The sequence below is a fragment of the Schistocerca cancellata genome, chromosome 2 (assembly GCF_023864275.1).
Source record: "Schistocerca cancellata isolate TAMUIC-IGC-003103 chromosome 2, iqSchCanc2.1, whole genome shotgun sequence".
NCBI classification, from domain to species: domain Eukaryota; kingdom Metazoa; phylum Arthropoda; class Insecta; order Orthoptera; family Acrididae; genus Schistocerca; species Schistocerca cancellata.
In genome coordinates, this window is record NC_064627.1 from 89,389,216 (window position 1) to 89,415,899 (window position 26,684).

Here is a 26,684-nt window from a genome sequence, read left to right on the forward strand (position 1 = left end):
CTGTCTTACCACGAGACTACTCCCAGTGTGGTAAGGCAATACCTGCTTACAAGAACGGCAGTAAAGATGTGCTCTTGTGTACCGTATCCTTACACACATTGCTCACAAATGCTCGTTACATGATATAGACGTGGCCTTTTGGGCAAGGTGCCTTGTTTATTTGTAAACTTTAGTGACGACAAAAATATTTAATGTGCTCAGTTTTAACCACTCGACTTTTGTGCATGAATTTCAGCGTGAAATCAACAAGATTTACTATAAAAAGGTGTTTGGTTGCAACAGTCTTTGTCATCTTCAGGTCTCAGTTTTCCTGAATAAAAAATGTTTGTGCAAACTTGGCTTTCGGCTGGTTTTTAACCATTAAAACAGATCACCCTCCAATACTCACTTAATGAGAAAAATCATTCAGAATCGCGGTAGCAGTTGCTGACCTTGTTGTACATAGGAGTGAGACTGGCTGGGTCTCGAGAGTGCCCGCGCCTGCTATTTGTAAACTCGAACGACGCATTGCTGAGCGAGTCCGCAGTTGACAAATATGTTCCTGCAAGAGGAGGAAACGAACTGTTGGCGCAGTTTCCCCTCCGGTGGTCAGTATTGTGTCTTTGCGCCCAGAAAGGTGTCCCAGCTTGAGAGCAAAGTTCCCCGAACGAGGGAGAAATTGCTGTGCCTCCACCTCGTCGTTTCAACTTAAATTCAAATGTAGCACCCAGGAACGTTTATAGAATTTCCCCATCTACAGCACTATCTGTGCTACCTAAATGGGTAGTCTGGGAATTACTTTTCCCCTTCATTCGGTGATCTTTCATGTAGGCAGTCCACCGGTGTTACTCGTTGGCTGGCAAAAAATGATTTTAAGTTTCATGACTTTTTCTTAATGTTGCTTCTGTTCTGAGATTGTTACCAAAAAGCTGGAAATTTTTTTAGTCAACCAGAATCTGTGGTAGGAATTTTCAAACTAATTTTATATGGTCTTCCATATTTGTGATGGGGACTAGCCTGGACAGCCGTCGTGGTGCACCCCCCCCCCCGCATTACATTCCTCCAAACAATCTCGGCGTGATGTGTCCTCTGGCTACCGGCGAGCGTCAATTCATCTCGTGCACGAGTAAAAGACATAAGGCTTTGGCTAGGCTGCAGATCAGAATGCAACCTGTGTTACTGTTCCATTCAGCAAGTTTTATATTACGACTGAAATGTCGTGTATCAGCCTGGAGAACCGCCATTGGCCTGTTAGGCAGCGCTTTCAATTCTGTGATTGGTTGAAAATCCTGTGGTCACCTCCTAACAAAAGCGTCTTGCGAATTGAAAACCGGACTGTCAAACTCCCGCCCTTCTGTCTCCTCACAGCTTCTGCTGCAAATTGAATCGAACCTGTGAGCAGCTGCCGCTCTCTGTAGCTGTGGGTGGCGGGACTGTCCAAGCTGCGACTGCAGGTGGGTGGAGCAGGCGGTGCCACGCATCACTCACTACTGCGCCTCACATGCTTTCGCGGTATCAGCGGAAGAACTGCATTGAGCTGGCTCTAAAGCAGTTGTGTGATTGCAAATGAAGGCAGAGAACAATGTCAGTTTTTCCAGTTTTTAGCCTTTCAGAGATTAGAAAAATTAAGCAAGTAACGAGGACGTCGAGTCAAAGTGATACTCTCAGATGGAGAGGTTGACTTAGGCGTAGAATTACGTTGCAGTTATTTCAAATTGTTGTTAGATGAGACACTTGTCATACGGAATCCACCATATTCATCGTAAGGACCAGTGTAAAGTGGTTAGAAGTGCCAGAGGCTGTGATAGTCTTGATGTTGCCAAGTTATCAACTTTTGTTTACTTAAATAAACAAATAAAAATGTCTCAAACGCAATGGGAAGGAAGCGAATTACGGCAGTGTAGTCACTGTATGCGTCTCCATATAAATTATCGTTCACAATCTATCGTGGCCTCCTTCAGCCTTTGCTGTAGTCAGTTATTGTGTAGGTCAGCGATGCGCTTTTCGCGTTGTCACAGTACAGGGGGCGGGCCGATTCTGCACATGCTGTAGCCCCGTCACCTGCACAGAACAGAACGCAGCTAGCTGTCATTTACCACGTCACGGCCCAGCGGGCTCTCAGTGGGACGCTGCGCCACACCGGAGGCCACATCGCTTTGTTAAGCCGTAGTTTGCGCACAGCCTGCGTGCTGCTGCCGCCAGCATTCAATGCGCCAGTAAGCGTTTTCATCCAGTGTACAGGAAACGCGATTTCACGCCAGTCTCTAAAGGGGCGTGTCGCGTTTCCACACCAGCAGCATATTTTTGAACGCGGCGGTTAAACGGTTAGACGAGTATCAAAAGATTACTGGCGTGCAGTCGTTTGTGTGTGATAACATCTTGCTGAGAATTACTTTCTTATTAAATAAGAATATTAGAAGATTCCGTGGTACTGTGCAGCGGGAGGTTGCGCGCTTTAGCGTCCTTTTGAATGTGGTTGGTTTTGACAGGGGGGGGGGGAGGGGGGGGGCGACATCTTGCACGATGTAGCGGTCATCCGCTGCTGTACTGTAGTATACCTACTGCCCTGCTTCTGGCAGTAGTGCCTGTGGCTCGGAACGCTCCCCATGCACCTAAAAGAACTTAGAGCAAAGAAATTCCGAACTTACGGGTTGCAGCCGTCACACATTTTCCTCCTCCTAGTTTCCGGTATAAAGTCTCACATATGTCGTCTCCAGGTCGGACTGTAATGAAGAAGATCGCTACAGTGCACCATAAATGCTCACTGACTGTGAGACAGTGTGACAGTGTCTTTGAAGACATGGGAAAATTCCTCGTGTTGCGAGGCCAGACCCATCTGGTGCTGCAGTTACGCCATGTGACACCAAACTTTCTGTGCACTGCTGGGAGATCTGTGGCAGCGTGCTCACGGGCTTTCCATTCACCCATAACGAGTAGCTAAAATGGCTTGTTACTTTATCTAGGCGGTCCTTAGACGGTGGCAGGTGCAGTGCACTGCTGTGCAAAGCTTGAGGAACGGCGTATCGGAGGATCGCATCCTGCCTCGTATCCTGCACTGCGCGGAAATCGTACGGTGCGTTTGCGTCTTGAGTAAGAACACTGTACAGACCGGTCCAAAGCCACTGTTAGGACTTTCAAGGTCTATTTACTCACATGTGTTTTACACATGGACGTATCAAGAATAGATAAAGTTCGTTTTAATATATAGAGTTTCTTTCATAGTAAGAACGTGTGAAAACCATACTCAGATTTATGTACCATATTGTCTAATTTTAAGACACGTGAATGAATGGACCTCGAAACGTTTGGCAATCGCACTCACTGCCTGTAAACACGGTTATCCCACTAAATAAAAACAGACGTTGTGTTAAGACACTAGATTCGTTTTCATGTGGACAGTTGAGTCACATCCCCGTCCCCCCCATCCAGATTTAAGTTTCCATTGGTTTCCTTAACCCTAGAGGCAACGAGTTCACTACCACGTAAGGATGAGAATTTTTGTCCATTCCAGTCCCTTCTGGACGAGAGTAGATCTGCTCAGCCTGCTATCTTGTAAGCAACTGAGATCTTTCCTGGGGGTAAAAGGCGGCCCCTTGTAGCGTTATGGTAAAGAAAAGCTGCTCTCTGTACCTGCAGTCAGGTGGGCAGCCAGGTAACGGGCATGCGCCATAAACTATACCCTAAGCAATCTAAGGAGACAAAATAAGTACCGTGGCGGAGGTTTGTGTTGTATAGCTAGAGAAGGCCGAAATGCACGCGTTAAACTCAAGCAGTCTGGCGTGAGGTCTGAAACAGGATACGTAATGAATGCTATAAAGAAGAGTACGTAACTTCTGGAATACTTAACTTTAATCCACATTTGTAGAACATTGCTCTTGATGATACAGAAGTATTATAGCAGTTGAATACGGTGCCTTGCTAGGTCGTAGCAACTGTAGCTGAAGGGTATGTTAACTATCGTCTCGGCAAATGAGAGCGTAATTCTCAGTGAACCATGGCTAGCAACGTCGGCTGTACAACTGGGGCGAGTGCTAGTACGTCTCTGTAGACCTGCCTTGTGGTGGCGCTCGGTCTGCAATTACTGACAGTGGCGACACGCAGGTCCGTCGTATACTAGCGGACCGCGGCCGATTTAAAAGCTGCCACCTAGCAAGTGTGGTGTCTGGCGGTGACACCACATTCCTCCCCCGCAAATCGGCGAACGGTTGTTATAAGGCTTCCGCCCGCCGTGGGGAGGACCCCATGTTGACGTATGCGACGAGGTGGGGAGCCTAACAGGCGAGGCTGTGCCACCCGCACCCGGCCATTCGGTCCGAGGGGAGCTAGGAAACGCCTGAAAACCGAGTCCAGTGTGCACGCCAACATGAGGTGTAGATTGTCAGGAGGAGCCGAAGGGTCGACCTCCATTGAGTCGGAGCACCCGACTGGCGAAGACGACAGCTGGTCCGGAGCGGGCAAGAGTTCCATGGCGGAGGACATCTGGGCACGGGAAGCGATCGGCGGCGCGTGACCCAGGGGGGCGCCCGGCGGTTGCAGCGACGCGTCCACTGCGGGCGGCGCCGGCGGCGGCGCCGCGACGCCATGGGACAAAATGGAACGCATCGTCGGTAACACCTGGGGATGAGGCGAGCCAGTAGATGGGTCCCCAGAGCGCTGACCGGACGGCACCGTCGCGGAAAGCAGACGGGGAGCGGCAGAACCCGTGCGACGACATAGGCGCAGCTGATTGAGATGCCGACGCACCTCGCCAGAGGCCCCCAAAACCAGATACATAGCGCGGCCGAGGCAGCGAAGAATGCGCCCTGCGAGCCAACGCCGTGAACCGCGATAGTTGCGATAATATACAATGTCGCCAGGAGCAAAAGCAGGCGTCTGCCGCTGCACAGGAACCTGATGCGGCGGATGCAGCAAAGACATCAAGGTTCGATGAGGACGACCGTGCAACAACTCAGCCGGCGAGCGACCATCTCGGGGCTGAGAGCGATACGAAGACAAGAAGAGCAATAACGCGTCCTCCCGAGAATGCGACTGTTTCAACTTCAACATCTGTGACTTGAAAGTTCAGACCAAACGTTCAGCGGCACCGTTTGAGTGAGGCGAAAACGGTGCGGATGTCAGATGTTGAATACCATTGGCCTTGCAGAATGACTGAAATTCTGCGGACATGAATTGTGGGCCATTGTCGGAGACAATAGTCTGTGGAAGACCTTCAATGCAAAAGATAGCGGACAACGCTTGGATGGTGGCAGAAGATGTTGTGGAAGACATCCGGGCAACAAAAGGAAAATTACTGAATGAATCGACCACAACCAACCATCGAGCATTCCAGAATGGACCAGCAAAATCGATGTGTAAGCGTTGCCAAGGGGAAGTGGCTTTCGGCCATGCAAAGAATTTCCGCGGTGGCGCGGATTATTGTCCGGCACACGCCATACAAGAAGAGCACATATTCGTAATCGCAGCATCGGTTCCGAACCAAGTACAGTGCTGACGAGCAAGTTGTTCCGTGCGAACTATACCCCAATGTCCTTGTTGGAGAAGCTTTAAGACAGAGGACTGTAACGAACGTGGAACCACGACCCGGGACTGATCATTATCAGAACATAACAGCAAAAAACCACGTCGTACAAAAAGTCTCCTTGTGAGCAAAAAATCAGCGAACCAACGGATCCTCGATCCTCGATCCGTGACTTTGACAAGGGCCATTGCGTAGCAACAAAACGCAGAACGGTAGCAAGGACAGGGTCAGCAGCTGTGGCTGCAGCTACACGACGAAAATCAATCGGAAACGATTGTACCACGTCATCGGTTTCCGCATCAATGAACATGCAAGCAAGTTCGGAAGAATCGAATGCTCTATCCTCGGCAACAGGCAAACGGGACAACGCATCGGCGTTTCCGTGTTTAGCAGTGGACCGATACAAGATATCGTAGCGGTGCTGCGAGAGGAAAATAGACCAGCGAATGAATTTCTGCGCTGTACGTGGAGGTAAAAGCTTGGTCGGATGAAAAAGCGATGGCAAAGGTTTGTGGTCTGTGATGATGGTAAAGTGATGACCATACAAGAAATCGTGAAACTTTGTAACACCAAATACGAGAGCCAAAGCCTCTTTCTCTATCTGTGAATAAGTTCTTTGCGCTGACGAGAGCAATTTGGACGCAAAGGCAATAGGGCGATCACGCGAACCATCTGTGTGCGCAAGCACAGCACTGATCCCGAAATCTGATGCATCGACCATCAACAAAAGGGGTTTCTGGGGATCGAATGGCGTAAGGCAAGTATTAGAAAGCAACGCCGATTTCAACTGGCGAAAGGCGCGTTCGCATTCCGTCGACCAGACGAACGGAACACCTTTACAGCGTAAGCAATGAAGCGAAGCTGAAATGGAAGAGGCATGGGGGATGTAGCGATGATAATAATTTATTTTACCCAGTACACTCTGTAGCTGCTTCAAAGTCTGCGGCGAAGGCAAGTCTTGTACGGCACGGAGGTGCTCCGGACTGGGATGTATGCCTTGGGCATTGAGTACATGTCCCAGATATGGCAAGTCACGAGCAAAAAACACACATTTGTCCTTCCGCAAGCGAAGACCATTTTGTCGCAAGACCTGAAATAATGTTCGGAGATGGTCTAAATGTTCGTTGGCCGTCTTTCCGGAGATCACAATATCGTCCAGATAGTTTGCAGCAGTAGGGACCGACGCTAAAACAGTTTGTAAATATTGCTGAAACAATGCAGGGGCGGTTCGTCCACCGGTATTTGCAATTACGCATGTGCTAGGTCCAACTTTACCCGGGCAAAGTTTGTCAAAAAGATCTTCCGGGCGGGGTAAAGGAAAAGTTGCAGTCACTAGGTGAGGATTCACTGTTGCCTTGAAGTCCACGCAAAGTCTCAATTTTCCGGAAGGTTTTCGCAAAATTACTAAGGTTGATGCCCAGAGAGAAGCCTGCACATGCTCAATTACACCTTGTCATTCTAAATCTTTTAATGTTCTTGTGATCTCATCACGCAATGCGTGGGGAACATTGCGCGCTCTCAAAAATTTCGGTTGCACGTTGACATTCAGTTCCAAATGTGCTTCATAGTTCTTAGCGAAACCAAGACCCGGTGCAAAAATGTCTGAAAATTCTTCACATAGACGAGAAACACTGGCTGAAGGCACAGTCTGGTTCACTAATAGGACCTGATTTACGATAGACAAGTTAAACAACTGAAATAAATCTAAACCAAACAAGTTCACTGCAGAAGAAGAACGAAGAACGTAAAATGACACTTTTGTTTGTCCCTTGTATGTTGCAAGAAGTCTGCACTGTCCTAACACAGGGATCTCTTGACCTGAATAGCTAGTTAACTTAACATTTGCGGCACGCAACGGAGGTGTGCCCAGTTGTTTGTACGTGTCTTGATTGAGCAATGAAACTGCAGATCCGGTATCGAGCTGGAATTGTATCACTTCTCCGTCAAAGTCCAAATCTACAAAAAGTTTGTCCTGCTGACGACAAGAGCGACTGTTTTGTGCAACGTGAACAGACACTGGTACAGAATCATTTGTGACTTGACGTGATTTCCGTCGATGTCGACGCACACTTTGTGTGGGATGAACACAGTTGCTGTTAGAGAGATGAACACTGGGCGGAGTGGAATTAACTACATGAATGTCCATGGGCAAAGGTTCATGAGCCCGAGTATTCGTGGTTCGATTCCGGCGCGAAGCAAAGGGCCTGGAATGGTAGCAAGTGTCCGATCTGAGCTTTTTCTGGCAAACACTTTGAACATGACCTTTCTTATTACAGAAAAAGCAAATAGCTTGCCGTGACGGGCAATTCTCACGCGAATGTCTAGTAGCACACCACGGGCATGATTTTATCACTGCATTTGCTTGCTTACGCAGCACACGAGGCTGCGCGGAAGGGCGCGAGGGCTGTTTACGGTTCCGTGCAGCTCGCCCGGCGGGCCGGTTAACGTGACACACGGCTGGCGAAGTTTCAAATGATTCCTGAGCAAAGTCAAGTGTGTCTTGCTTATCCAATATGTCCATCACTTGTTGAAGGGAGGGACTGACTAGTTTCAAAATCTGTTCCCTTATACGAACATCAGAAACGTTCTGTGCAATTGCATCAAGCACCATAGTATCTGAATAAGGGAGTCCACATTCACACTCAAAAGCACAATCCCTTGTAAGGCCTTGCAAAGTTGCAACCCACTCCCGATTAGTCTGACCGGCCGTACGTTTTGTACGAAAAAACGTACACCTTTTTGCAACTACATTAACTGTGACTTTGAAATAGGCATCTAAAGCAGACAAAATTTCTTCGTAGGACAGAGTTGCTACGTCGCGTCGGGGAAACAATTTCACTATCACACGGTACGTCTGCACCCCGACGGATGCTAACTAAAAAGGCTGCCGCTCGTTACCTTGAATTCTGTAGGCGGCGAGATGGAATCCAAATTGGCGTGACCACTCCGTCCATGTTTCCACTTCTGCTTGAAACGGACGAAACTGGGGTGCAACTGCGGGTTGTGGCTGCGGTAGCGGTGGAGCGGCGGCGGCCGAATCGGGTTGCAGTGTACGTTGACCCTGGACGAGCTGTCCAAGGGCATCCAATGAGGCCTGCGTCTGCTGATTCTGAAAGCGATAAAATTCGGACAGTACATCTGGAGATTGTGGCGAAGCCGTGATACAAGTAAAGGAGTGCAATACGAACGCGAAATCCTCTTTTAAGCCTCGTCGCCACTTGTTGTATAGCTAGAGAACGCCGAAATGCACGCGTTAAACTCAAGCAGTCTGGCGTGAGGTCTGAAACAGGATACGTAATGATGCTATAAAGAAAAGTACGTAGCTTCTGGAATACTTAACTTTAATCCACAGTTGTAGATCATCGCTCTTGATGATACATTAATAGAATATCAATTGAATACGGCGCCTTGCTAGGTCGTAGCAACTGTAGCTGAAGGGTATGTTAACTATCGTCTCGGCAAATGAGAGCGTAATTCTCAGTGAACCATGGCTAGCAACGTCGGCTGTACAACTGGGGCGAGTGCTAGTACGTCTCTTTAGACCCGCCTTGTGGTGGCGCTCGGTCTGCAATTACTGACAGTGGCGACACGCGGGTCCGTCGTATACTAGCGGACCGCGGCCGATTTAAAAGCTACCACCTAGCAAGTGTGGTGTCTGGCGGTGACACCACAGTTTGAAAGACAGACCGCCGATTCCATTCCGCATTCTCCTCGAGAGCGAGCCGTACTCCGTCGCTGATGACCTGGTCGTCGACGTGACATTAAAGCCAGACTCGCCTTGTGCACAAACTCGTTCCGCGTGCCTGGCAGAAGTCGAGTCCGGAGTCCCGAAACGCTGAGTGCTCTCAGGCGTTTACACATGGGGTGCCCGCGAGTGCTCCTTCCGCTTTCCGTGTGTCGGCACCTGCACTGCAAAAGCGAGCCGCATTGACTCTTTTTGAGCAGCGACCCTGAGGGGTGCTCCAAGAGAAGGCCCACACTCGTCTGCTGAGAGCCCACACTTCCTTTTTCCGTCACAGAGCAGCCTACAAGAGAGGCGCTGAGTGAGTCATTAAGAGAAATTACTCTAAGTCAGTGGCAGTTAGTGCAGTGTGTTGTTCCGACGTCCTTCATAAGCGGGTGAAATGCTTGGGAGCCTCTGCTTCGTCTCTTTAACGTCATAGTCCATCGCTCAGCTACGTTTCCATTCTTCTTTCGCAATTCATCAGTTCAGCTCCTAGATCAGGAGCACCTACGGTATAATCGAAGAACATTGTAACGTTTCCTGGAAATCTCCCTCCTAGTTCACTCAAATATCCACCGACCTGTGACAAGTAATTTGAGCATAAGGTGAGTTGCATTCTACTGCACCTAAAGTGTGGGTAGTACTGGTAGTACACGAATCGAAGTTCCAGTCGCGTGGAAAGAACGACGTTTTTCTCTATCAATCTTGGGAATGGTTTGGATGCGGTCCGCCAAGAATTCCTCTCCCTTGAGAAACTCTTCATCTCAGAGTATCACCTGCATTCATCGTCTCTCATTTACTTGTTGGCCATAGTCCTGTCTCTGTCTCCCAGTACAGTGTTTACACTCTACAGCTCTCTCTAACCTCCATATAACAACTTCCATGACACTACTCTCAAACAACTCATCACATTTGCTGTCTTCAGCTCACATCTTCTCATTGTGCCTCATATGTTCTTTCTGTCACCAATTCTGCAGAAAAACGAGAAGTTAATCTCGTAAACCCACCTAATTTTAAACATCCTGCTGTAGCACCACCACAGCTCAAACTCCTCGATGATGTGTGTTGTATGTAAGTGAAGGACAGATTGAGAGAAAACGTTAACAGAACAATTTCCTTCCTGATATCAAATCCTGTTTCATAGCAATACTTCTTTTGACCAGTGGACTTCATTTATTGGTATGCTCGAATCCCTCTAATTTTGCCTTCAATATTGTCGCGAGTTGACCGTCCCTAGAAGAGGTAGTCAATATAGCGTTTCCCACTACGTACATGCTCAGAATTTTAACAGCGGAGGACACAGTGGTGCCTCACACATCACTTGCAGCCTTCACTACAGGAGTTAAATGAGCATCTCCATGATGCTTTCGAACTTACTAAACGACACTGTGACGAAACGAGCTGCTGCTCTTAAAGTTTTCTGGATTTTTCTCTGTCTGTTGTATTTGGTGAGGCTATCAGACTGACGAGCATTAGCGATAACTTCATGATGATAATATGCGGATGTGCCATCTTGCTGGAAAATAAACTCTGTAGCCATATCAGAAAATACTCAAGCATATCCCGGTACGATACGCCAGTTAGAGACTGCAGGCCAACCCTGACGCAGTGTCCTATTAGACACACAGCCAGTTGCGGTGAAACAGTTGTTTATAATTTCATGTCCTGGACAATTCAGGACTAAATATCGCAGACCACCATCTCAAAGACAAACTGTTGTAGCAATTAACAACACTGGACACGCTATGCTCTGTTATACAACTCTATGATGACTGTTGAAATAACTCTGTAGTACCAGAGCAAAACAGCGTCAGTTCATTTTGTTAGTGTGGGTTGCCTACATCAGGGGCAGATATGCACTCAGGGGCAAACCTATTGTTCTCTTTTGATTGACAGGTACTTAACCTATTGTTCTGCTAAGAGGATCCTTCCTTTTGATTGACAGACCTGAAAGTGTAGTTGTAGCAGGGGATGGTGGGGGGAGGGGGAACTATAGGTTAAATGCCTGAGTTATTGGAGTACCCCTCTCACTCTTATCAGTTTGATTGACTACTTAAGTAAACTGATGAATTCCCTCCAAATGATCGATCAACTGAGTCTTTTTCCAGCTAATTTCTGGGAGGTTGGAAAGAGGTTAATTAATTCGATTGTAGTGTGTGGAATATTGTTTGTTTAAACAATTTAGGGGATTCAAGGCAGTGTAAGGAATATATGGAAACTGGAGGAGAGGAAGGATCTCATAACAGGAAATTCAAGAGCATAATGTATATTTAAGAAAAATCCAACCCCACAAACTGAATTTTTTATACTCATCACTCTCTGAAAACATGTTTGACCCATGTAATTGCTGTTTGCTTCTTGCGGGACCTACATGTTGCATAACGTAATGTCCCGCACTGTGCTCTGTGTCTTAACCTAATCGTTGGGCCTTTGCCATTTCCTTATTGTTCAGTTAAGTGCTGACAATGACATGGAAAACCACTTAACTTAAACTATTGAGGCGCCTTTCAACGCCATTTCTGACACATTGTTCTTTGTCACCCACTAAACTAATGTAGTGTGTTTAAAAATTATGCAAATTGACCTAGTGTTCTGCACTTAACCTGCTGTTCTGCTCCATGTCACTCACGCACGCACGCACGCACGCACACCCTCCCCTTATTCATTGAACCGCTACACCAGACTGATATGTAATTAATTTGCATATTTTTTTTTATTAGTATTCTTCACATGTATGGGGGTAGTTCTTCTTAATTTGCAGCATCCTACTGGTTGGTTAAATCGATGGAATATAGTTTAAACGAAAGATTGCTTATAAAAAACACATCTGGCCACCTGATGCCCGGCGCATATGCCACAGCATCTGAGTGCATTGATGGGCCCCGTGAAATGGCTACATCGCCATCAGCTGCCTAGAGACGCACAGGTGCCCATTCAGGTCCCTCAAGTATGAGGTGGTGGCATCCCTTTCATGCTAGACATCTGAGAAATTCCTTTCGAAATACGTGATCACCTGGGCATCATCGCTGACGCTACTGGATGGGAGCGAAGACCTATTTGCAGAGCGCAGACGCTACAAAGGGTGCGAGCGCGTCGACACCGCCACGAGCCACCGCCAGGCACAGGCCAGCGCGAGCCATCCCTCTCACGCTGCTGCTGCCGCCTACAGCAAGAAGGTGAAATTTGCATATATTTTCGGGTAAACTGAAAGAACTCAGTATAACACAGACGTCACAGAACTCCAAAGCGCGCTCATGCTGGTCCCATATGCGAGACGCCTCTGGGCACCGTGTGTGTTTACCATTGCTGACACTATACCTCCGGATACTGACGTCACAGAACAGGACAGGTTACATTGTCCCTAGCGATCCTAACAAGACATGCAAGCTGCATCTAGCCGTGTATGTGTACACAGCTTGGCTGACACATTGATAGCAGGATGAACATTTTGCGTGATATGTCTCAGAAACGTTAAACGTTCTCACCGCCAAAGGCCTGTGCGCACTCACGAGAAACACCGTTAATCATTAAAGCATTCTTGTTTGCTTAGAGAGTGCTCTCTTACCAAAGTGCTTCGAATTCTGTTTGCATAATTGTTCCAATTTTCCTCCCCCCCCTTCCCCTGACTGTCTTACAGAAGAGAGAAAAATGGCAGGAATTTTCGGTATCCTACAGCTACAGGTCTGGAGATGTCCTAATGCCACAGTGGTGGATGAGTGGTAGCATCCCCACCAGAGATGGATGGTCTGCTTCAACTTGCTTTCTCGGAGCTTTCTGTACATACTTTGTCTCCATCTTGTTCGAATCAGTTAGTAGACACTACTATGTCCCAGCACAATGGATGTCTTGTGAATGAATAGAGCATTATGATTGTATTTTGTACAGATCACCATATTGCACCGACAACTAAACCCTGTAAAGAGACCTACGGATCGTCAAATACGGAAAGACTCTGAAATTCAAGCTGCTGTCCTCAGTGGGAGAGCAGTGTAATTGAGTAAGAATGTGAAACAGATCTCCAACCCAGCAATATATCACCGTGTACCATGTCGATGTAATAAACATACAATTCGTATCCTGCACCATACAAAATCAAGCCTATTACATCATTCATACATACACCATGAAGGCAGACAGCACCATATACACTCCTCGCAGCACTAGATATTTCGCTGTGAGGTCGGCGGTCATCCACCCCGACGGGAGACCAGAGCGCCCTCGGTAGGCCGAAGTCACTCTCAGAACTGTTCTACAATTTCGGGCTCGTTCCCCTTCGGCACAAAAGCGTTACTGTTTCTGGTCTGGACCTGCTTGCTTGCTTTTTCTACACCCATCTACAGATTCTGGGATTACAATAACACACGTATTTTTGTATGGTTTACCATAATATTATACCATTTTCAAGTACTTGCCGATATGAAGCACACAGCAGTATCCTACCAATCGCTCGCACAACACAATTCCGAAGAAATAGACTGAAAATGATTACTCTACAAACCCGAAACTTTACCTAGGTGAGGCGTGCTGTAAACCACTGACTAACTAGAAACTTGCCACGTCTGCGAATACATTTACGAGGAAAGTCGAAAAAAATTAGAGAGAACTTATATTTCCACTCACGACTACCGATGTCAGTGATTTAAATTATAGGGATGATTTGTAATCAGTTACAAGGTCAAATAACGTGTTTCCCATGTCTAGAGAACCAACAAACGTGTCTTAAACCTGCTAGATGCACACACCATAAACGATCTTCTCTCAATTAAATAAAGACGCAAAATGAGCAGAAGCAGTAAACCGAACAATTTACGTGGGATGGAATAACTATCCAGCACAAACACACGTCCATATTCGATCTTCTCAAATTTCCACGCGATCACGAAAGCTATCGAACAAATGCTAAGTATTAGTTCGCTATTATGTCGTCGAGAGGACAACATGGTTAAGTCATTTACATTCCTACACTGCAACAGGCATCTCCATTCAGACAGCTCCTACCGTTAAGGGGAAACGTGAATCATTTTCGTCACCAGCGCTGCACGCCAATCTCACACAGGTATAATCATCATCCTACGAAATCGGTCACACATGTAAGTACAATGACAAAATATAACTAAATGTCACCGCCGCAGTCGCAGTCTCAGTTGAACGACATTCGACAATGAGCCAAATATCGGAAATAAACCCTGTTGATGGCTGTGGCTCTGGAAGTAGAAATATCAGTCCCATTCTTATGGCTTGACATACTCTTCCCTTCGCTATCACAGTACTCGACGTCAAATCCATACCTTCCTTACGAATGGACATAGGTTCGCCATGAGCATCAGGCTTTTAAAGTATGTGTTTGTGTTCCCACATGTGCAAAGGAAATGACTATCACGCACCCCCTACTACTAAGTATAATACTTCGTCAATAACTGAACACTGGCGATACAAAATAATAGTGACCGAAAATCAATTATGGGTGGACATGTATCACAAGTTTTTCTTGCGAGTGCTACCACTGTGTCTTAGAATGAGAGGGTTAATTGTTTTACAAATCGCCAGACGTTAAAAAACCCGATCCCAGCAGCTGCTGTATGTTACTGTAACAAGTGGTCATGGGTGCTTGTGTGCACATGTAGAACCATGTTAAAAGTTACATCGACTTTTCAAATCCACATATGGTATTACCCACGAATCACGTGGTTTTTCCAGACAAATACCGAGACGGTGATCGCCGGAGTGTATATTATCAGACCAGCAGTCCGCTTACGCGTAGCCCAGGACGCAACCTCGTCGTAAAACCGCTGAATTTTGAATGTGATTCAGCTAACGAACGTGGTATGGAACCGCTACTTGCAACCCCCTTACGCTGCCACCACTAGATATTTCTCCAGTATTTGTAATGTATTCTGTCTCGATACCATGTTCTTCGATATATCCACTGAGTTATAGGCGATAACTGATTGAGAAGGATCACAAACAGTAGCATATGGTGTGCTGATTGAGGGCGTGAGAAATGAACACTAGATTTTCAGATCTCTAGTGCTACACTAACCGCTAGAAATGATGTTTATGAATTAGAATCAAGTCTTTCCATTCAACCACATACCTGTGTTGGATCCTATGGAGAAGTCTTTTACGATTACGGCCACAAATGAATCAGGTTCGAGAAAGTTGACTCGTTTCTGCTACACTCATATCTTGAAACGTATCTGCTACAGTAAAATTCCCGCCTCGTTTTACGTAGCCCCTCCGCATCATCCAATACCCCTCTCAGACTGTGCACAAACATCTGTTCAGTTTTGTGCATGTGATCGTTCCAATCTAAGTCGGAACTGAGTAGGAGCTGGATGAAACTATATCTACCACCTTCTGCATCGGGTCTAGAAACCTGCAAAGCTGAGTTACTGCAACAGAACTGTGTTTTGACCATTCGACGGAAACGGGAACTGAAAGGAGGACGTGGATTTTGCTTCTGCATTGTGGTGCTTCTCCAAATTACAAGCAGGTACTAGAGCCACGTCTCTCAGAATGTTGGGGTGATAGACGTGAATGGGCCCTATCATCGCTATTTATTCCATCCACGAGAGAAACAGTACGAACTATAAAAGCTCCTCTAACTTTATCCAATAGAGAAATCGATCAGATTTTTACTGCATCTCTCTCCTCCCACATACCGAAAACAAATACCGCATGTGTGCTGGCATCGAGCACATGTGACGATCCTATTAAATATAAAAGTATTGATTCACTACACAGACCAGTTTAAACTTTAATCACCTGTACTGTAGGAGGATGACCGTATCCCGCAGGCCATACTGTAAGTCGCAAGAGACGCTCCCTGTGACGGTGGTTGAAACATTGTTTTTTTTTCTGCTGTAACACGCTTTGTACACGGTTATACATTTTGTTTTTTCGCCACGACTTCGAGGCCTGTCAGGTTCTAAACTGACCATAACACGTCATGATCCATTGCGTCTAACAGAAAACGTGTTGTCGCGCAGTGTAAATTACTGAAAATCCGGGATCTGGACAGATAAATCTCAATTTGTTTGTAAGAGATGATGGTAGGGTAAAGGTGCGGTACAGGCTCTACGAAACGATAGACCCAATTGGTGAACACGGCACTGTTAAGCTGGTGGTGGCTCCATAATGGTGTAGGGCACGTTTACATGGTAGAGACTGGGTCGTCTGGTACAAATGAACCGATTATTGACGGGCTGCAGATGATGTCCATGTAGCGAATGCAACCATTTCCAGTCTTTCATGGACTTCATTTTGCCAAACAAGCTTGAAATTGATTTGGATCACAAAGCGACACGTTACCGGCCCAGTTTTTCGCAATTGGTCTGAAGAACGTTCTGGACAGTTCGAGAGAATGGTTTGGGTACCCACCTGCCCGACATGAATTCCATCGAAGATTTATGGGCCTTAGAAGGGTCAGATCGTGCACAAAAATACTCTACTGGCAATGCTTTCGCAATTATGGACTATAGAGGCAAAATGGCTCAATATTTTTGCACTTGACTTGTAACGGCTTTTTGAGTCCATGCCACGTCGAGCTGCTGCACTATGCAAGGCAAAAGAAGTCCGACACGATGTTACGAGGTATCCCGTGAATTCTGTGACCTCGGCGTGTTAGTAACGTCAGATTTATGGGGTTACAAAGAACTATGATTTCGCCCAAGTTAATGAACAACAAACTGGGAGAACCCAGTTTTGGCGATGTCTTCAAAATGCGTTATGGAAATGACGTCCTTCAATTTTTTTCGAAGTTCACCTCAAAAAATGCTTTACTGGCTTTAAGTGAAGTAAATTCTTACTGTAAGAAATTACTCATATACTTTAAAGAAGTTCAACATTTCGCTTCCCATCTGACACAAAGCCAGGCATATTGTAAACTCAACACTTCTTCTTGGCAGGGAATACTGTAGGACGCTAAACCCTCTTTAAATTTTATAGTTGTTACAGTTGATCACACACTGACTTACAAGTAGTATGGACGGAATACAGGACTGACTGGGGAAGTTACAAGTATTTGAAGATAACCTACGTTATCCCCCCGGATTCCCAATCAGAAAGTCCCCAACAATTATATATTTATTGAAGATCAAGGTATACTCCAATGTTGTAGGGACTTTTAATAATAAGCAGCATTAATGTCCAGCACAATTAGATGTTTGAAACTATTACAAGGCCTGTCACTGTGCCTCTGAATGATGCCTACGTAGTCCAGGGCTGCCTGGCGAAGCCCGAGTCTCGGAGACGACGACGAACGAACACTGCAGCTTGTAGACTCAGCGGTAACTGGAGACTGTACACGACTCGGCGCACTGAAGAGCACTGTCCGCCGTAGCTCAGTGCTCCTGTATTTAACGAGACATCGACCAATCGCTAACCACACAAGTGATGCCCATGGGTTGGCAGCTGTGGTCTCTGGAGAACCTCGGTATAGTTCGTACTGACAACCGAACAGTTCGGCACTGAAGAGAGTTGTCCGCAGAGTGTTTCAAGCGCGGCTTATCGATTGTGGTTCGGTACTCTGATGAGTCATGATTACCGTCACCACAGAAATATCCTAAGCAAGATAATCCGCAGTTTGGTACACGTCAGCATACTCCAAACAAGGCACTAAATGAGACGTACACGCGCATAATTGGTTGTATAAGATCCACATCACTTCCCACGTTAAGGTAGTTTGGATGTCTCGAGAAACACCTCCGGTCAGGACGCCGACAGTGTTGGCAGGACAAACATAGTGACCATGCTAGGCATCCACTGGCTGATTATATACCAACTGTACAGAGACTGAGGTTTCATGAACACCAGCAACATACTGCAAACAAATCCACCTGAAGCAAGAATGGAATTACGGAAGGTAGAACCTCTAAACTATCCACATTACCCTCAACCATCTAAAAAATTTACCCCCTCGCCACTAATAGAAATGGACTACGTCGAGTTTTATACACTCTAGATCCGTTCCGACCCTAATGTCGAAAAAACGAGAATTTTACGCCGTCAGTATCAATTTCACTTCAATAGTCTGCGCTCTCTCTCTCTCTCTCTCTCTCTCTCTCTCTCTCTCTCTCTCTCTCTCTTTGCTTACAATTGTGTCCCTTGTCCTGAAACATAGACAAGTTTAAGAGCTTTTGAGGGTTCCCTTGATTTTCCGTTGCCTGTTCCCATAGCGTAATCTTCCATAGACGAGTCACTCCAAAAGAAACACACATTTTCTTTGTTGAAACAGAAGTGTGGGAAACAAACTGTATGATACTTTTGCAGTATGACCTTGCATTTTTAAGAGACAAAACATTTTTCCACATAATCTCTTTCTCTTAAACAGGATTTAGAAGAGATGATGGACAAGTGGTTAACGTGCTGTTGCCGGTACCATTTGCAAGACAATGGTGTTCATTTAACTACTTCATAAGAAAGATAGTACAAATTTCACTCCCCTGCGGGTTCGGGGCTTAGAATAGGCCCGCGGGTTGGTGGGCGGGCGGGTGGGTTGGTTGGTTGGCGGGCGGGCGGGTGGGTTGGTTGGTTGGCGGGCGGGTTGGTTGGTTGGTTGGTTGGTTGGTTACCAGACAGCGTGGTCATCGGAGTCATTAGATTAGGGAAGGATTGGGAAGAAGGTCGGCCGTGCCCTTTCAGAGGAACCATCCCGGCATTTGCCTGGAGTGATTTAGGGAAATCACGGAAAACCTAAATCAGGATGGCCGGACGCGGAATTGAACCGTCGCCCTCCCGAAGGCGAGTCCAGTGTCTAACCACTGCGCCACCCCGCTCGGTTAGGCCCGCGGGATTCCTGCCTGTGGTAAGAGGCGACTAAAAGGAGTCTCAAACGTTTCGGCCTATATGTGATGGTCCCCTCTCGGGTTCGACCTCCATATTTCCAAATTCTTCCGAAGAGCGCGCCTATTGGGGAAGGGCGCCTTACATGGTGCATTGTGTCCATCGTGCATTGAAACCTTTAGCCAGCTTTCTCGTCGTCGCATTTCCGTCCCTCTCGTTCTCTATTTCTTGGATGAGGACACATTCTTGGGTGCTATTTCTACCATGCACTGTGCAGTGTTGCTTTTTGCTGAGACGACGTACAAGGAAGTCCATCACAGTACCCAGTCCATTGTGGTGGGGCCGCCATGTACCCTGCTGGTTGTAGCCTTCTGGCCACACCATGTGACATGGGAGCAGCGGAAGGCTCAGGATGGCAGTGACATTCGCCCCAGTTCTTAGTTTGTACGAGAGCTGATGGGGCGTCTTTCATGTCGACAAAGCCTCAAATCTTTGTAGAACATTTAGAGGACAAGTTAAGGGAGGTAGAGGGCTTATCCAAAATGCGCTCTGCGTCAGTATTGATAAAAACGTCAGTCACGAAGGTTACTTGCGTGTGACAAGTTGGGGATGTTTCAATTATCATCACACCCCATAAGGGTTTAAATATGATCCAGGGTATTATTTTCCATAGGGACCTTATTTTGCAGTCCGATGACGAACACCTCGACGCTCAGAACTGACGCGGAGCTCATTTCGTCCAGCGCGTTCATCGCGGTCTGAAGGATAATGAGATTGCTACCAGTGCTTTCATCTTCGCCTTCGAGGGTGATACTTTACCAGAGGTCAGGGTGATGGCCTACCGCTGCGATGTCAAGCCCTATATCCCTCCCCCGATGCGGTGCTTAAAGTGTTGGGCGCCCAGCCTCACATGTCGAGATTGGCCATATATCTTCCTGCTGTACTTCGCAAACTGCCATCACATCCCAGTACTCCATGTGCCCCACCTCTCATTTGTGTCAACTGTGGAGAGCATCATTCAACTTGCTTGTCAGACTGCCGGATCTTATAGAAAGAGCGGAAAATCATGGAATATAAGACCCTGGACCGACTGACCTATAATGAGGCTAAGAGGAAATATGAAAAACTCCATCCTGTACGAATGACTTCCTCATATGCCGCCGCTACGACAACTGTGATAGCCCCATCAGTTCAGCGACTTCCAGTTGGCTCTCCGAGCTGTACCACTCCACACGCCCCCTTGCTCATGGGAGGCACTACCCACCCTATTGCTCCTGTACCACCTACCTCGAGAGAAACACCCCCCCCCCCCCCCACCCATCGGGGACGTCCGTTACCGCTTCTAAGCTGGAAAAGCGTCCAACTTCTTTGACACTGTGGACTGTGGCAGTGACAGTGACAGAAAGAGGAGCCACTCTTCTTTGCGTCTCTGCAGATGGGCTATGAATAATGCTGACTGGGACTTGTTCACCTCTATTGCCACTATTGAGCCTGTTTCCAATGACGCCATTGATGCAGTGGTTCACTCGGCAGATTCTGCGGCAGTAACGATGACGGTGGTGACCATTCCCTGTTCTTCTGGACAGTGTCACAAGCGGCATCCCTCATTGGAACAGCTAATCACTGCCTCATTCGCAAATGCAAGCAGGAATGCTGGGAAAGGTATATCTCTCCATCGCAGGTTTGGGCCATGATTAGGTGACTCTATGGCTATCGGACCCCCATCAGCATACCTGCGCTTTCACTGAATGGAGAAATCTGTGCTGACTCCGACACAATTGCAAACCGCTTAGTGGAGCATTTTGTTCAGAGTTCCGCTTCTGCGAATTACCCACTGGCCTTCTGCTCCCTGAGAGAGCGATTGTACGATTGAGGGTGGAGCGTTTGAAATGAAAGGCTCCAATGTTCTGTTCATTGAGAGGGAATTCCAAAGTGCCCTATCCTCTTGCCCTTGTAAGACTCCTAGGCCAGATCGCATCCACTGTCAGATGCTCAAACACCACTCAGTGGACTGCCAGTGACGCCTTCTAGACCATTTCAACTGTGTCTGGGTTGAAGGTGAGTTCCCATCGCAATGGCAGGAAAGCGTCGTAATCCCAGTGTTGAAACCTAGCAAAAACCCAATGGAGGTGGACAGCTACCGCACCCATTAGCCTCACCAACGTTCTTTGCAAGCTGCTCTAACGCATTGTGAGCCAGAGGTTGAGTTGTCTAATTGAGTTTTGGGGCCTTCCGGCTCCATCTCAGGGTGGGTTCCCTAAGCTCCACTCTGCCGCAGATAATCTGGTGTGCCTGGAGTCTGCCATCCGTATGGCATTTGCCCGTCATAAGCATCTGGTCACTGTCTTTTTTGACATGTGGAAGGCATACGATAAGACATGGTGACATCACATCCTCTCTACGCTTCATGGTTGGGGTGTTCAGGGTCCACTCCCGATTTTGATACAAATTTTTCTGTCACTTCATTCCTCCCGCTTGCAAGTTGCGGTCTCCCATAATTCAGGAAAATAGGGCAGATCCTTGTGATACCCCAAGTGTCTGCCTCTTTTTGATTGCAATGGATGGGCTCGCTGCAGTGGTGGGAACGACTGTCTCATAGTATAGGCAGAAGTCGTCAGCATACAAGGAAGATAGCTCCACTGGCATTGCAGCTGCTGAATGACAGCTGCAGGGCGCTGTCCAAAAAGCGCAGTCTTGGGCTGTAGAGCATGGCTTCCAGTTTTCGGCTGCCAAGACCTGCGTTTAGCATTTGTGCTGGCGACGCACAGTTCACCCTGAGCCACGGCTTTACCTTGACGGTGAAACTCTTGCTGTGGTGGAGACGCATTGGTTTTTGGGATTGGTTTTCGATACGCGGTGGACTTGGCTGCCTCATATTCGGCAGCTTAAACAAACGTGATGGTGGCATCTTAACACTCTTCATTGCTTGAGTCGTACCAGCAGGGGTGCCGATCGGTCTACCCTTCTAGATGGGATTGAATTATTGCCTGGTACATCCATAGATTATGGGAGCCTGGCTTATGGTTCAGCATACCCTTCCGCATTGCAGTTGCTGAAACCCATCCTCCACAGTAGGATCTGACACGCCACTGGAGCTTTCGAGACAAGCCTTGTCAACAGCATATTTGTGGAGGCAGGTGTCCCTCCATTCAATTTCCAGCGCCAATGATTACTGGACACTTACGCCACACACGTCTGAAGCTTGTCCGGGAATCCCAGTTATCGTCTCCTATTGCCTCAGTCGGTCGTCCATCTTGTGGAACGGCGGGCCCGCTCAGGGTGTAAGATTGCGGTTCGTGTCAGAGCTCTTCAAGCCCAGATAGAAGTTTTCCATCTTCCACCTTTTTTCCAGGCACCTCTGCGTATATCCCCGTGGTGTGTGCCTCACCTGTGCCTTCGGCTCGATTTGGCACAGGACCCAAAGGAGGCAGTCCTTCTGAGGCCCTCCGCCGCCGCTTTCTTTCAATCCTTGTCTACACTGACGGTTCGATGATTGCTGGTCGTGTCGGTTATGCTCTTACCCTTGGGGGATCATTATGAACAACACTCATTGCCGCCTGACTACAGTGTTTCCACTGCCGAGCTGGTCGGCATCTTTCGCACCCTAGAGTATATCCGCTCCTTCTCAGGTGAGTCCTTCATTATCTGTAGTGAATCCCTGAGTGGTTTACGAGCTGTCGACCAGTGTTCCCCTCGCTCTCGTCTGGTGATGTCTATCCAGGAGTCTCTCCATACTTAAGTCCATAGCGGCCGCTCTGTTGTCTTTGTGTGGACCACAGGTCATGTAGGCATCCCGGGAAATGAATGTGTTGACACACTGGCCAAACAGGCTGTCAGTGCACCAGCCTTGGACATTAGCCTTTCGGAGAGTGACGTCAGGTCAGTTTTGCACCTGGGGTGAAGAATCGCGAGCCCTGCCTTCACCCAACAAACTTTAAACAGGACAACAGAGTCCTTGCGAGAGACCCGCAAGGAGGACCGCCACGCACTCGTAGCCTCCTTCACGGCCCATTTTGCCGCGAGGACCCGCCTTTATGTCGCTGTGGGTCAACGTTGACTGTGGTCCACATCTTGTTGGACTGCCCACTTTTAACTGCACTCAGGCAGACGTTTGCACTTCTATCAGATGACGTTGCGATGGCAGATTTAGTTTTGAGTTTTATTCGTGCAGGGAGTTTTTATGGCTTGATCCAAGTCAAGTCCTTTTTTTTGCCTACGATTTTAGACTGGGATTTTTAGTTCGTTTCTTGGTGGTTGGCTTTCCCTTCTTTGTTTCCATGGTTGGCCAACCACTGTCACACTTGGTGTGATTTTATTCCTTTTTTCTGGTCTGTCTGTCTATTTCTTGTATTGTGTCATCTTTTGTCATCTCCATTGTTTATTCTTATTCTTTGTGGATGTTTAAAGTTCGTGGAAAAAGGGACCGATGGCCCTACTAGTCTGGTCCCTTCAATCTCACAAACCAACCAACCAACAAATAAATAAATTTTTATTCAAAACCATCGAGAATTTCTCACAAATAAATCTGTATCCACTACCGGGTTTGGTCTTCTGACCATCTTCAGGTGTCATAAAATAATTTACAACACCCTGTATGGGAAAGTTTTTACTGTGACATCAAAAGTAAGATAGTAAATTACATTATACGATCAGCATTGCAGTGTACTGACACAGTTTACACAAAAACTGGTTGTGTCAAAATCAGGTTCCACTTTTTTGTATGGACGCCACTATTGGGACAACTCTATTCTACCCCAAAGTACCGTTATCTAAGATGGCGGTCGTGACGTCAATCAAGATGGAGGATTTTGGCAGGAAGTTTGAACTTGGTGAGGCGGATTGCACTTTATCATGTTGGAGTTTGAATTTTGGCGGTAATTTATCACATCACACGACACTTATATCTACTAAGCAAACAAAATGGCGGGAAAAAAGGACTTTGCTTAAATAACAAAGACATTTCCAGCATGGGTGTTCTCCACTGGGTCTGGACTTCAACTGGCTTAGTTCATATCGTCGCCACCAGAGGACGCCACTGTGACGTCAGGGGAAGTCCAGACCCAGAGGAGAACACACATGCTTGAGATTGGTTAAATAATAAACTTCCCGCCAAAATCCGCCACTTGATTGACATCACGGCCACCATATTGGATAACGGTACTTTTGGGTAGAAGTCAGGTTGTCACAATACTGTAGCCCTCTACATCCATGTGTGGAGAGCCCCCCTGCACGCACAAGCACAAGCACTCACAAAAAGGACTGACAGACGAAAAAGCAAAACCTGCCACTCACCAATTACTCTAACATTTCATTGTAAATTTGTTTCTCTCTGCGGATGAAATAGTGAAAAGAGTGCCAACCTGAACCAGCAATAATATGTTCGACCTTTGCTATTCACTTACTCTCCGTTCTCGCTTTCGGCGCCCGGGTTCCCAGGTTCGATTCCCGGCGGGGTCAGGGATTTTCTCTGCCTCGTGATGACTGGGTGCTGTGTCATGACTGGGTGCTGTGTCATGACTGGGTGCTGTGTCATGACTGGGTGCTGTGTCATGACTGGGTGCTGTGTCATGACTGGGTGCTGTGTCATGACTGGGTGCTGTGTCATGACTGGGTGCTGTGTCATGACTGGGTGCTGTGTCATGACTGGGTGCTGTGTCATGACTGGGTGCTGTGTCATGACTGGGTGCTGTGTCATGACTGGGTGCTGTGTCATGACTGGGTGCTGTGTCATGACTGGGTGCTGTGTCATGACTGGGTGCTGTGTCATGACTGGGTGCTGTGTCATGACTGGGTGCTGTGTCATGACTGGGTGCTGTGTCATGACTGGGTGCTGTGTCATGACTGGGTGCTGTGTCATGACTGGGTGCTGTGTCATGACTGGGTGCTGTGTCATGACTGGGTGCTGTGTCATGACTGGGTGCTGTGTCATGACTGGGTGCTGTGTCATGACTGGGTGCTGTGTCATGACTGGGTGCTGTGTCATGACTGGGTGCTGTGTCATGACTGGGTGCTGTGTCATGACTGGGTGCTGTGTCATGACTGGGTGCTGTGTCATGACTGGGTGCTGTGTCATGACTGGGTGCTGTGTCATGACTGGGTGCTGTGTCATGACTGGGTGCTGTGTCATGACTGGGTGCTGTGTCATGACTGGGTGCTGTGTCATGACTGGGTGCTGTGTCATGACTGGGTGCTGTGTCATGACTGGGTGCTGTGTCATGACTGGGTGCTGTGTCATGACTGGGTGCTGTGTCATGACTGGGTGCTGTGTCATGACTGGGTGCTGTGTCATGACTGGGTGCTGTGTCATGACTGGGTGCTGTGTCATGACTGGGTGCTGTGTCATGACTGGGTGCTGTGTCATGACTGGGTGCTGTGTCATGACTGGGTGCTGTGTCATGACTGGGTGCTGTGTCATGACTGGGTGCTGTGTCATGACTGGGTGCTGTGTCATGACTGGGTGCTGTGTCATGACTGGGTGCTGTGTCATGTCCTTACGTTAGTTAGGTTTAAGTAGCTCTAAGTTCTAGGGGACTGATGACCACAGATGTTAAGTCCCATAGTGCTCAGAGCCATTTGAACCATTTGCCAACTTACTCTCCACGCTACATGTTTTGCAAGGCAACGGTATCTTTCACGTTCAGGGGGCTTAGTAAGTATTTCACCTCTCTTCCACTGAATGCACTGTCGAGATACGCCAACATTGAAACATTTAATTTTTCATATAGTTTAAGTTGACCATATATGAACCCACCACCTCGATCGCCACACTGCTACTAATGGCACCACTTCACCCTCCTAATCACAACACATCGCCGCCCAGTGCAGGTACGACTGCTTTCAGTGCACTGCAGTGATGTTCTGGAATCTTCTCTCTGCTATTCTTCATAACAGGTAACCAAACGTTTTTAACATCATATACCTTGTATTTCCTACTTTTAATAATTATAAACAATATATTTGTAAATTATGTAAATAATAAAATACATTTTTGGAGTATAGCGACATATTTGGCCAGCACCTTTGTCCAGACAGGACATGGGCATTAAATCAAAACAAAAGATGAAAAAAATTAATAAGTCAATCGGGTTGGGGTTGAGGAACCGAACTGAAATACCTTTTCAGCAAAGACTGCAGAGTACATTTGTCAGGCCTCGAGATTTTGTTCAGAGTAGTCGTCAGCTAGCTGGGATGTAACAAAATAAATTCAGCTTCATATTCGGTCTCTGTAGTGGTGTTTAGGTTATGAACCGGCGAAGTAAAGTGCTGACGAAACATTTCATAAGCATTCATCATTGGACCGGGACATTTCGCAAGTTGGATTAACGGCAGGGATAGAGAAGATGTTACAAAGTGCGAAACCTTTCTTCACGGTATCGTTCACTCGCCACGAGAGCGTTGCTGAAATCGTCAACAAATACGACTGGCCGACGGTGCAAGACAGAAGAGGTCTGCTGTGGAAATGTCGAAAGTGTACGTTCCGGAAGAATCGTGAAACTTGTTGCTTTCTCTCACATACGACCACGACGAGGCAATCGGAGAAATTAGAAATTTACCAACAGATGTTGTTTAGATGAATATCTTTCACGAACCAAGAGAACTTATATGCTTCTCCTTGATGGGGAACGCAAAACGAACATTTAGTTGCAGACTTAACTGTATCAACAAATACATATGGAGAGG

General features: G+C 47.2%; 1 protein-coding gene across 1 annotated transcript; it reads right to left on the reverse strand.

Annotated features, from left to right (window-relative positions):
- Positions 1-9,350: 9,350 nt before the first annotated feature.
- On the reverse strand, positions 9,351-25,491 carry LOC126151108 (bromodomain-containing protein 4-like). The gene is made up of 2 exons (XM_049915920.1): positions 24,476-25,491; positions 9,351-9,522 (listed from the first exon to the last, which is right to left on the reverse strand). Exons 1-2 carry the CDS (start codon positions 25,489-25,491, stop codon positions 9,351-9,353), a joined length of 1,188 nt encoding a protein of 395 aa, XP_049771877.1.
- Positions 25,492-26,684: the final 1,193 nt, after the last annotated feature.